At 43.7% G+C, this 13,303-nt stretch overlaps 1 protein-coding gene across 2 annotated transcripts in view; it reads left to right on the top strand.

Annotated features, from left to right (window-relative positions):
- Nucleotides 1-3,278: 3,278 nt before the first annotated feature.
- Nucleotides 3,279-13,303, top strand: part of KPNA3 (karyopherin subunit alpha 3) — a 45,465-nt gene continuing 35,440 nt past the window's right edge. The window contains exon 1 of one of the 2 annotated variants that reach the window (XM_053934434.1): nucleotides 3,279-3,476. In XM_053934434.1, the coding sequence (XP_053790409.1) occupies nucleotides 3,399-3,476 (78 nt within the window). In that variant the 5' untranslated portion in view covers nucleotides 3,279-3,398. Of the gene's footprint in view, nucleotides 3,477-9,858; nucleotides 9,880-13,303 lie in introns of those variants that run through there. The other variant, XM_053934436.1, reaches the window with a different exon arrangement.

Here is a 13,303-nt window from a genome sequence, read left to right on the forward strand (position 1 = left end):
CCTGAGCTGATCACGTGCTCTTCCCAAAATATAGCAGTAGTTATTGGGCTGTTTGCTGGAGCCTACAGGTCATCCCAGAAACAAGCACTACTCAACTTCACCCAGTAATGGGACACCAGAAAGGTTCTTATTGCCCCTATCTTTGAATTATGAAAGATCTTTCCTCCTCATAGCTCTTTAAGCTACAGAGTTTATGTTGTCAGGGCACTGAAGGCACCCACAGACCTTCGTAGCCCTAACCACCCTCTTTTGCTTCCCTTCACCCTTTCCCATTACCCAGCCAGGACATCTAGCACCCACATTTGGGCCAGGGCTGCAATGGAGCTTGAGACTGGCACCACTGCAGCATCAATGGGGCAAGGGATGGAAATGGAGCATGGGGAGGCTGCTCAGGGTCAGTGAATCCTTTAGATGTGCTCATGGCCCTGACACATATCTTGCAGGTCTTGGCAACATGAACACATTGATATGAAACTCATGGTGATAAGCTTCTACCCAGCAACGACCACCCAGATCCACATGGCTTGTTCTGTTTTTAAAGTAGCAAAGTAGTCATTCCTTATATTTTAGTAGTGTCTGTTAATTACAGTGCCAAAAAGTATGATTTGGTTAACTGCATCAAAATGTTTTCTCTGATGCAACTTCAATTACCAAATCAAGAGCTTCATCACAAAGCTTTATTCAGGCAGTAAAGCCATGCAAACTTCCATGTAGCTCTGTCTAAGAGGTGTTCAATTCCTGAGTGTCTACCAGGACTAATGAAATGCACTATAGAAACTCTGAAGGGCTTGTATCAAGGAAGACATGGGAAAGAAAAAAACAATGAATTTATAAATCCTATCTAGTGGAATGAGTATAGATTTATGGATTGGTAAATTGAGTTATCCCAACCTGGAGACATTTGATATTTAGTTGCAAGTTTTCCTTTTACCTCTCAGTTTACGCTGAGTGGTGCTGAACAGTAATCTTTTGTTCAGGGTAAATGTGACCAGTTCCTCCAGAGGAGAACAGATCCTGCCTAGCAGGGATCATATCAGCATTGCTCCGCTGTCCTACCAGGCCTGAGACAGCCACAGCTGGCAGCTACAGCCACCTTCCTCGGAGGGGTAAAACAAAGTTCTCAGCTGCTGAATCTGCTTTAGGAGCTCTCCTGAAGAGAGCTGGAGCCAGTTTTCATTCAAAAGTGCAAGTGACAGAGCCTAGAAGCCATCTCTGCCAAAAGCCAGCCACATTGGTTGTGCCTTTTTGGCTTTGCCTGCTTCACACTCCTTCTCTTCCACTCCTAGCAACAATGGTGCAGCACGCTCAGATAAAACTCCTGGGAAAAGGCACGGAGGAAAGTGTATTGGGAGTCGAAACTACTTGGAAACGAGAGAGATGGAAATGCTATATTGATCTGTCAGATAAGAACATTTGGCACGCAGCTCAATGACAGTGAGGAAGAGCATTCGTCCTCCAGATTTTTACTCATCTCCTTCAGGCTGCAAGCCTTGTTTTGCCAGAGCTGTGAGGTGCAAGTTACAGTCACTTGAATGATCCAAAGAGGGGTTGGGAGAAGGCAAATAAAAAGCTGAGCTGTCAATTAGAGACCTCTGAATGAGGTCTGTGAAAATTTATATATAGCTATAAGGATCTGTTGCAGAACCTGATGTGGTGTAGGATGAGCTAGATGCGAACGTTACATGTTTGCATTATTTCAGGGTTTTGGTTTTCTTGGATAATACTCTGCTTTATGAAAGGTGTTAGATATTGCTTGCCACTGTCTACAACTACATCACCCACATACGTCCTCTTTTCTACCATGAAAATTCCAGGTGTGACTTCAGGGCACTGTATTTGACCCAAACTGCTGTGCCCAGGCTACCATCAATCTGGAGGTGCTGAGTCTGACTGCAGTCTGTCCAAACTCTCCCAGAGCTGCATGTGGGGAGTCGTGCTGCAATAATTTTGACAGTTTGGGGACAATTTTTTGGGCTGGCACAATCCCCTTTGTGCTCTGCATTACAGCTGGTATGTAGCTCCAGCTGCCATGTACAAGTGTGGTATGAAGGGCATGTTGGCAAAGCGTTGGATTTGCTTTTTCCAGGCAGGGCTTGCTTTCTTGGCAGACTCACCAAAGGGGACTCAAAGCTTCCCAAAACACCTGGATTTCTTAGGTGCTTGCTGTGCAGCATTTCCCAGGCTGCATGCAGTGATGTTACTGCAGTCATGAGGAGCAGAGGGAGGTGCAGAGCAGACTCACAACACAGCCTTGGCTGGCAGAGCTGCCTGAGGCCACTGTGTGCATGAGCCGTGCCAGTGGGGTCACTCCAGAGTGCATTTGGGGGGAAAATCCCACAGCTATCAAGACCAGTGGAATCCTGGAATGCATTAGGAAAAGCGTTGCCAGCAGGTCAAAGGAGGTGATCCTGCCCATCTACTCAGCCCTGCTGAGGCCACATCTGGAGTGCTGTGTCCAGTTCTGGGCTCCTCAGCACAAGAGAGACACGGAGCTCCTGGAGCAGGTCCAGTGAAGAGCTACGGAGATGAGTAAGGGATTGGAGCATCTCTCTTGTGAGGAAAGGCTGAGGGAGCTGGCCCTGTTCAGCCTTGAGAAGAGATGACTGAGAGATCTCATCAATGCCTATGAGTAAGTGAAGAGAGGGTGCCAAGAGGATGGAGCCAGGCTCTGCTTGGTGGTGCTGAGCAATAGGAAAAGAGGAAATGGGCAGAAACTGATGCACAGTAAGTTCCACCTGAACATGAGAAAAAACTTCTTTACCGTGTGAGTGACCACACACTGGAACAGTTTGCCCAGAGAGAAGACTGTGGAGTCTCCTTTACTGGAGATACCAAGAACCATTTGGACACGATCCTGCGTCCAAACAGGGCTCGCCCTGTTTTAGCAGGGAGATCGGACCAGATGTCCCACTGTAGTGCCTTCCAACCTGACCTGTTCTGCGATTCTGTATGCACAGTATCGTTAGGCCCTCGGCTCTCCCGGAGCCCCAGAGCGCCCGGCGTCGAGCGGGAGCCCCGCGGCCGGGCCGCCGCTGCACGTGCAGAGCCGCGGCCCGCTGGAACTACACGCCCCAGAATGCCACGCGGGGCGGGGGCGGGACCGGCGCGGCGATTGGGCGTGCCCGGAGCCGCGAGCCCGCGCCGCGATTGGGCGGCGTCCGCCCGCCCTTCGCGTCACGTGCGCTCGCGCCGCCCGTTCTCCGCCCCCCCAGCCCTCTCCCAGTCACTCAGCAACGGCGCGCGCGCGCGCCAGCGGCCCCCCCCCCCCCCTTCCCCCTCCCCGCCCGTTTTCCCCCCTTCGCGCTCGTCACGGAGCGCGTCCCGCTTCCCTCCGCCCCTCGCGCGAGCCGCCGCCGGGAGCCGCCGGAGCCGCCTCGCAGGAGCCGCCGGGAGCCGCCATGGCCGAGAACGCCGCCGCCACCGGCCTGGAGAGCCACCGCATCAAGAGCTTCAAGAACAAGGGCCGCGACGCGGAGGTGCGTGTGGGGCCGGCGGGGCCCCGGCCGGGCCCGGCCTCCGCCGGTGGCCGCCAGAGGAGGGGCCGGGCCGGGCCGGGCCGCGCTCGCGGCGGGAGGAGGCGGCGGGGGGAACGCCTGAGGGGTTTTTTTCCTTCGCCGTCATGCGGGCGGGCGCGGCCGGCGGGGGGCGGAGGCGGCGGCGGGGGGAAGGGTTGGCGCGGCCGGGCCGCCCGCGGGCCCCTCCGCCGCCTGCCCGGCTCGCCGGGCCCCGGGCAGGGCCGGCGGGATGCGGCACCTTCTCTTCCCGCGGCGCTCCCCGCTCCCATCCCGGCGGCCTCCCCGTCTTGCCGCCTTCCCCCTGCCCGGGGCTAGGATGGGGCCTCGGACAATGGTGCCGGCCGCCTTTTGTGCCGCCCCCCGGGGCGGTGGCGGCCCTTCCGCCGGAGCTCGGGGCTGCCCTGCCCTCGCCCCGCGGTGCCGCTGCCGCGCACGGAGGCCTTTGCTGGTGCCGGGGACCGCTCCCACGCTCTGGTGAGCCTGGTTACAGTGTGCTGTGCTGGCCCGTTTTGTTTCTTGTCCTACCGTGTATCAGCCCCTTTTTTCCTTTCAGTTTTTATATTTTATTTTCAAATGCTGGTAGGCATATCAGTAATGGTTTTTTGGGCATCTGCGTCTAAATGGAGAAGGAGTGCGGTGCTCGGTAAGGCTAATGGGGTAGTAGCTTAATCCCCTGAATTTGAGAGTTTAAGGGTTATTGGAAGCTTATTCCCTAGAGATGTTCCAGAGGTCTTCGTATCTGCGTGTCATTATCGGACACATCTTCAGTTCTACTCGCAACTGAAAGAGGAAATCCCAAATCTCGTATTTAAGTTTCTGTAATAGGAAAGGAGGGGGGAGGGAGCTCTGAAATCAGGCTAGAATTAAAATCGGCTTAGGATTCGCTAGAGTGAAAACCTAAATATGTGTCAGAATACTTTGACTTCACCTGAGGGTGTTTTCCATGGTTCTGTTTATTTTATCACTTAACTTTTATAATCAGTAGACTGGAATTTTAGTGCTCTGAAAGCACATTCTGTGTTTTAGCAGAATTCACACTTCTGCTGCTATTGTTTGGGTGGAGACAATTTTATGCAGGTCAGGCTTAGCAGCAGCAGTGTCTTTAAGATGACATTCACAGTGTAAAGTAATCTTTAATTTTTATTTAAGTCTACATCAGTGAATCTTTCTTACAGAAAATCTTGCATGTAAAGAGTATGGTAACTTCAACACTTCGGGCTAACATTAGTAAATGTTAGAAAGTAACTAAAAATTACCCATCCTTCTGTTTAGCAGTAGCTTCTCAGGGTAAGGAGGGGGCGTGGTGCATTTCTTTTTCCTTTTCTCATCCAGTGAGGCTCTTCCTGCTGCTCCTCATTCATTTTGTCCTTGTCTCATCTCTCCGTATTGGTTACTGGCTTTGTTGCTGCTTTCTCAGTAACTGGCCTGAATCCATCAGAGCTCTAAACAGGGAAAGGTTAGGTATGTTCATGCCTAGTGTGAGCTGATCTGTCATCCACGCTTGCTTATATTATAGCATGCTCAAGACGAGGGGAATTGAATATCTGCCTGCATGGGGAGGAAGGAGGGAATGGACCGCGTAAGCTTTGCTGAGGTTACTTCTGCCAGACCAGCTAAGGTAGCTTAGCTCTCATTTTCCCCTGAAGAGGAGTAATTATTGTGGAGTAGTGTATTTGCTCTTACAGAGAAGTATATCCCTGGAGTTGTCTTCCAGTGTGCTGACTGATTTCCTTTCTGTGGCTGAGCCTAAGACTGATGCAGAGCTCCAATAATGGTAACGTAGTTAAAGCTGTCATATGTGCTTTTGAAAAAGGGTTAAAATCTAGGTAACATATTTCTTTTTATCTACTAACAAGTAGATAAAATGCAGAGGTATTTTAAAGTTGTATAGCCATGGAGATATGCTAAAATGAAATTTAGGTTCATTTAAAGGACTATTAAAGATTGGAAATGTTTCAGTGTCTTTCGAAACAGCTTAATTTGTATTAAATGTCTGAGATTTTCTACTAAACCTCCTTTTTGACTCTTTTCTGATCTGGGTATTTAAAAGTTTGTGTTAGAAGTACCCTTCTGGAGTAAACTTTATATAACTTAAGCCTCTAAAAGTAAAACAATGTAAATTAAGTTTAGAGTGGAGAATGAATGAGCACAGCAGAGCGATATAATTGCCATTAATTACTGTGCCTCTCTTGAGGAACTGGTACACAGACTGACCTGCTGATTTTGCAGATGTAGTGAAAGTTATTGGCTCTACACAAAGTATTTGTTTTCTTAATCGAATATACCTAATTCCCGACTGTCAGCAATTAAATACACTTGCTTTGCTCCCTGTACTGCAATAAAGAGTTTGACATAGAGATCCTGCCTCCAGTTTTCTGTACTCAGCTTTGGACATCAGGAGGCATCAGTGCTTTCATTGGCATTGATCTGCATCTTCTCATTTTGTCAAATTCAACCAAAGAGAAATGAAGTATTTAGAATGATGACATAATAAATCATGATCTGATATATAGATTATATCCTCTGGAAAATTTAAAATATTCAAAGCTGTACAGTCTCAGCTTCAGTTTGAAAACAGTGGCAATTGAGTCACCTTCTGCCTGGAAACAGTCATTGCCTTTGAAGACATCAGGCTTGAACACATTCTTTAGTAATCTTCCTTTGACTGCTATTAAATACTTAAGAATTACTATTGATCCCCTCTGGGTACAGACTATTCTGGCAGACCAAAATACTTACTCCTTTAATTTGTACTTAACTCATATTTTATTACTGGGTTTGCTGGGACATATAATTGTCTTTGCTTTTTCTTAATGCTACTTTAAGTGAAACAAAAGATGTGTAAGTACTTTTGGATTTTGCTATGGATCCCATACAGCTTCTCATTGTGATTTTCTAAGAGCAGAGGAACAGATCTGTTCAGCAGAAATCAAAGGTTCTGAATCTTTGACCTGTACAGGTTCATTCTCCTTTTTCTAGTTTCAAGTTTGGGTGGAAGTTCCATACCTCTTTGTTGTCTTCCTCTTTTAGGGAGGTAAAGTTGTTGATACTGAACTGGAATTTTGATTTTGGGGTACTTACATTCAAAAAAATACTTAGCCCTCAAAAGGGCAGCATCAAATGCCAAAAAGTAAGTGTTCTTCACTTAATGTGAGTTTCTGTTCTTTCTTTAATTAGTGAGATTTTTCTATTTTTATAGGTAATAATGTGATTAGCAGCAGACAGAGTTAACCTGAACCTTCAGAGCTGATCAATAAGGAGCCAAGACACTCATGGCTTCATCTGGACAAGCAACTGCCAGCTCTCTCCTCACAACCTTCTGAATTCTGTGTTCTCCTGAGATGTGAAAGAGGTTTTTTCAATTGTTACACATAAAATGAGAAGGCTTTTCCTGTGTTAATTATGGACATGAGTCTTAAGTCTCAGTGATGTTTTTTCCCTAAATATCCAGCACTAATTGTTGCAGTACAGTTGAGGCTTCACAGGACAAAATTAAACAGTTGCAATCACTTAAGTTGTGACACTCATTGTAACTGTGTTTATTTGTTTATATTGATGTCTAAGCTAGCTTAGATTTTAGAAAACCTAATTTGAACCTTCTGATTTTTGCAGTTCTTCAGCTTCATTCTTTGGTTAGTAACATCCTTCCTAGCATTATTTACTCCTTCAGTGTTTTGGATTAGAAATGTTGCTTATTCTTTATTACAGTAGCAGGCACCCATTTGTTGACTCACAGTTCTGATGTTTAAGGTGATGGATCAAACAATCAGCCCGTTTCTTTCTGTCAGGATTAGTCAGCATCCCTGACTAAAACTGAGGAAAAAGTCTTGATAAGCAGAGGTGTTATAATTTGTAGGGATGTCTGCATGACTTGTTGGTGTTTTTGTGTGTGATATAATGAGACTGTGTGGTCATGAAATAAGCGAAGCGCATACTAAATTAAAACTCTATGTGCACTCATTTAAAAGAAAATCAACCAATGAGAGAAAGAAACCCAAAACCTAGAAAGGAATTAGTGTGTTAAAAACTGAATAACTTTATGTAAAAACACTTCAGTGACTGGGGTTAAATTTTCCTTTTTGTATACTTGTCATACTCCTAGTCATAAGTCAAAAGAAGACAAGTCCTTGATCTTCTGTTGGTTAGGCTGGGGGGTTATCCTTCTGTGATTTGTTGAGGGCCATTTACCAAAAGGAAATACAGCCACTCTGTCATCTTTCACCATACTCCTGCTCTGTTTGATTTTTAGTTTCTGAACTCCTGGTCACTGATGTCTTTTTCCCACTTACAGGCAGTTGTGTGATCTTTAAGTCTGTATCACCTTTGGGATCAGGAACTTTGACAGATACATTTTTATTCTGTACCTTCAGCATTCTCACCCCAAATGAGAAAGAAAGAAAGCAGGTTTAGCCCAGATCTCAGTCATCAGCTCTGGCAGATTCAGTGTATTTACTGCTCCTGTGTTGGTAACAGTGAGGATCTAGTTTTTGAGGATGCTTGAATTCAGTCCCATTTTTCTATCATGCTGCCATCCATTTTTTGTAAGCAGAGGAACATTGTTCTGGGGAGGCCAAATCTGTGCAGTCTCTGGGCATCTGGAAAAAGGCTGGCTTAAAGCTGTGTTCCTGTCAAGTGTCAAAGGCTTTTTGCAATGGGGGTTCCATACCTGCACAGTGTTAGCGAATGAATGGACATGGCTACTGCCAGCTCAGTTCTGGGTGCTGTTCTGTGCACTAAGCGGAGTTTTTGCTGTCTCCCCATATTCCCCTCCAAGGCTTCACAAAACAAATAAGTGTTGTAGCAGTCCCAGAAATCCTGTTACTCCTAGCAACTTTGTACCAATGCAGTTTCTTTCAAAATTTCACAGTACAGGTTGGTCAGCTCCCTGCATTTCACTTTGGCACAGGAAAGGATACCAGAAGGGAGTAGGGATTTAACAGCTGGTTTTAGTGGGTTTAAGGTACTATGGACCTGCTGTAAGGTTCACTGACTTGGTGAGTTTCAGTAGGTAAAGTGAAAACACAAGTGGCAGGTAACTTCCTGTTGGGAACTAGATGTAATACAAGATCCAGTGCTCTCATGCAGAGTTGTTTTTTTTTAACTCCAGCTGCTTCTTTATTACCCTTTAAACCCAGTATATATACTCTTGGGAGAATAAAAGTGTACATGTTTGTACCTTGGAAAGAATTACATAGGTAGGAAGTAAGGTACAGATGTGAGAAGCCTCTTTGGTTGCTATTGCTGCAGAATTTTTCAAGCTTTAGTCTGCAAGTAAATAGTTCAACACTGTGAAATGTTCGTGACTCTTGGCAGAAAGCAAACACCTAATAAGTCCATTTAGATGTAGTGTAGTGTTTTCTGTGAGGTTCAAAATCACTTGAATGCATTACATTTTAAAAGATTTAAATACACAGATATATTGGGAAATCAGTGTTTATTACCAAAATACCTGTGGAAATGCAGTTTGGAGATGGTATCTTGTGATGAACATAATCTTCATAAGCTGATTGGGATCTGTGCTTGCTGTATTGAGGCCCAATTATTGCTGTTTGCTGTTGTGATATACCAAGCCTCTGGTAATCTTCCTGTAATTACAGAATTTGTTTTTCTTCATTCTTGTGTATTTCTAACACTATAGCAGTGGCACTGGTATCTCTAAAGCTTCGGTTATGAAAGGATTGATTTTTAATTTGTAGAATATTGAAGTCTGGTCACAGCTGGTAGCAGTGTAACAGTCAGACTAGTTTTAAAGGGCCCTTTAATTATTTTTTACATAAGTTTTTTGAGGCTTTTATAATTGTACAGTTCCAGCACATATCTAAGCAGAATGTTTTGTCCTTTAAAACTGCATTATATGGAAAGACAGCAATTAAGAAGATGCAGCAGCTACAAGTAACCGATCAGATTTGTGTTTGTTGTGGGATTAGAAGTGGAATGAGGCATCTAATTTATAACAGGCTAGAGGAGGTAATGAACCTAGTAGATAATGGGTTGTGTCATCAAGTAGTAAAGACAAATTATCAACTGACCTGATTTGAAAAAGAAGTCCAAAACCTGTATCTTTTCCAATAATGGAGTCTGTCAGTTGTTTCCAAAATACCTGCTGTGGGAAACTCTGATACTGAATTGACATTACTGCTTACTAATATAATAGCAGAAACTGAGCTTTGTATTCCATTTCACAAAATTTGATGTGGGTAGTCAAAAGCACTGGTATCTTCCAAAAAGTTAGTCCTGCATCAGAACTGTCTGTGCCTTGGAGTGAACTAGTTGCAAAGCTCTTCATATTTCTTTAATTTTCTGCTCCCTTAGCTTCCTGAGCCAGCCCTTCACATCTGGAGAAGACCAGTGGTGGCTCAAAGAGGTCAGTGTGAAGGGGAGAAGGTATATCTTGTCTAGTGGTATTTAACTGTTGGATTGTTATCCCTTCACAATCAGATTAACACCATTAAATCTGCTGGGGAGGCTCCTCTGGGTCACCTGACACTTGTCTCCTTTCTCAGGCTAAGCAAATGTTGCAGTCAGCTTTGAACTTGATTTTGTGTGTATTTAAAAAGTACAGCAAGTACAAAATAGGAATATATCATGTACTAGTGTCTGCAGAACAGGAGACAAATTTGTATCTTCTTCATTCAAACACCTGTTACTGAATTACTCATTTCCCTCATACTCTGTCATGTCTCATCAGCTGAGGACCTCTTCTTGAGCATTTTTAACCTTTGTTATTGTCCAGTTCAGTAACAGGTGGACTTTGGAGGTGGTGGTAGAGTAAGTGATTCTCAAAATCAGTTTGGAGACTTGTTTCAGTTTCAAGACTTGTAAGCGTAATGGAGATGTGTTTTATTGAGTGTTTAAGCCTCACTGCAAACTTGCTGGTGTGGGACATAGAGCTCACCTGTACAAGGAGAAGGTGGTCAGTCACACAGGGTACTAGTGTGGCTTGTGCCCAGGTTTTCAGACATGCAGTAGGGGATTCCTGACCAGGTACAGTGTCAGATTTCAGGTTTGCAGTTCTTGGAGTTCCAGTCCTTGCCTCCTCTTAATCAGCTACAATGTAAGTCAGAAGGCTGATGAAATGCTGCGGAGAGATGTTGTGTCTTGCTGAGGTAACTGAAGTCACCCTAACCAGCAAATACTCTTTGTATGCAGCTTTTTGGCATCAAGGCCTCTCACTTCTTTTTGTGCACATGTAATAAATGTTAGGTGCAAAGTCAGTGGTAGTGATTTCTCTGCAATAAAAATCTGACTTTCAGCCAGATACAGAAGGCTTTCCACTTCAGGAGGGAGCCCTGCTGCGATTCATCAGGATCCTGTTAACCACTGTTTGCCAAGTGTGCAAGAAGAATCTGTAGTGTTCATAGCACTCATCAAACAGCACTGAGGAGCAACCTTCCAGACAAGAAGAGGCATTAAAGGAGCACTGACATGTGCAATCAATGTGACAGCACCTTTTTTTTTTAATGGAAGGATGTATAAATTGGAATTTTAAGAAACTGAAGGAATCCTCAAGGAGAGCAGTATGATACCCAAAATGTTCAAGTAATGTAAACACATTGATTCTATGTTTCTGTCACATTAAAAGTGAGGTAGAAGCATCTAGAATTCAGGTACTGAAATGATTAAATCCAAAGGGCAGCTGACAAGGTTCATAAGATTGTGGGATGTTGCCAGAGTGCATTTTCTAATTCCTAATGCTCTATCTTCTTCCTGTGTTGTCAGCTGGGTTTGTTGTTTTCTCTTGCATCTTGAGCAGAATGATCTCTTCATAGATTTAATTAGGCAGCTAGCACATGTTTAATATTTTTTTGCCTTTTGATTATATCTTTCAAAAAACAGCAAAGAAAATCTGATTTCATTTGAACCATGTAATATTATACCAAAAAAGTCTGCTGTAGTTGAATATAGCCTAGCTCTCTAGGGACTTGATTTATTGTTTTTTTTTCATGGCACCCTGTGAATGTATGCAAATTGCAATTATTTTCCCATTTTATAGATGGAATTACAAAGCTTTTTTCCCCACTTCACAGGAAGGTGTTTATAAATATATCATTGCATTCACAGAATGATCATCTGAGGTACTTTGGTATTACAGTTGAAGACTTTTTTCCTTTAAGAAAAGGGAGTGTCTTTCTTCAAACACAGATTGCACAAGAAGGTACCTGGCTAGTATTTAGCCTTGTATGATTTTTTTTTTTCTTTCTAAGGGACACTAGTGTAAATATTTGGCATGTTTAAGAATCTCTGGTCTTCTGGTGTTTGCCCCAGAAATCTGTGAAGCCTTTCTGACCAAACTTAATTTTGTAATGAATTTCTTGAAAGTGGTTATCTACAATTTCATATAAGTTTTTACATTTGAAAGTATTTAAATCTTCATGTTGATCTGAAGATCAAAATTTTAGTCAGTTGTTTGCACCTAGTTACCATGAAAGGTCCTAATTTTGCTTTGCTGCTTTGATGTCCTGTACACAGGTGAATATGGTATTTTGTCTGTGAAATGTGGCATTAGGTGGTAGGTTTGGTTTCTGGTAACATCTATTAGTAAAAAAATTGTTGGTCTTTTAGACTCTTCTTCAGACTCTTCTAGTCTTCTGGACTGTGGAAGGGAAAAGGGCTTCCTTGTCTTTTGTGCAGGCAGTCAGGTTTTTCCGCTTGACTAGACAGGTCTGCTGCTTTCCCTGCTCAAAAGGGATGGGAGGGATTCTTGCCTAGAAACTTTGGGAGAGGATAAAAGGGGTGTAATGTCTTAGGCAAGACCAAGGAGTTGTGTAGGTATTTCATTTGTTCTCCCTCAAGGACAGGTTAATCTTCTCTTTCCAGGAAGCTCTAAAGAATTTACTATACTGCTCATGCAATAAAGCGAAATAACTAATTACCTTTTTAGAAGTTTGTGTACTGGCAAAAGCATATTCCTGTAACATAAAAGTACCAAATCTCAAATCCTTGTACCTATTTAAAGTGTCAAGAAGTCTTAATCTGTTGCCACATTATATCACAGTACAAGCTGGCTTGTTCTGGGCATTAATCCACTTATAAATAAGAAACCCAGCCCAGTTCCATAAACTGGCTTCTGGGTTGACACAGGGGCTCCACCCAATCACCATCCTTTCTAAGCTGCAAGCATATCACTAATCCAGGAGCTGGGGGGCATAAAGATGAGACCAACGAGCTGTCTATACCAGGGAGTTTTGAACTACCTATAAAAGCTCATAACAATAAAACACAATAAATGCTTGTATACAAGCATTTTGATGAGCTTTTTTTCTGCCCCAAACCAGCCTGGCTCCTGAGGCTTCTGCACTTTCATGTGCAGAATTGCAATATTTCATACTTTTGAAGAGGTGTCAGGGAAGGAATAGGGGAAAAAGGCCAGTAAAGCAATTTCTAGGAAAGATCAGTGTTTACTTCATCTATACAAACATCACCTTTTACTGTCTTGCACCCGCACCTGTGTTGTGAAGTATAAAAATTGTACTCAAGGATATTCTTGTATGCAAGAGGGAAGGCATTAGTTAAATCCAATCCAGCTGTTGGAACTGGGCCAGATTTTTCAGTTGGGCAGGTGGAAGTAGTCTAGAATTGACTTGCAAATGCTGAGCTAGTTGGGCTCCCTGTATGTTTAATCAAGCTGCTTTACTAACCCAGCTATGTGTTCAGGGTAGCTCTTTCCTCTAAGCATGTAACTTCTGATTTTTTGAGACCTGTTTCTGTGATGTTGAGAGACAAAAGCATAAATAAAGAATTTAATGTTGTTTGTAGATTCAGAGAACTTAGAATTGGTCAGTGAATTT

Source organism: Vidua chalybeata, chromosome 2 (assembly GCF_026979565.1).
Source record: "Vidua chalybeata isolate OUT-0048 chromosome 2, bVidCha1 merged haplotype, whole genome shotgun sequence".
NCBI lineage: Eukaryota > Metazoa > Chordata > Aves > Passeriformes > Viduidae > Vidua > Vidua chalybeata.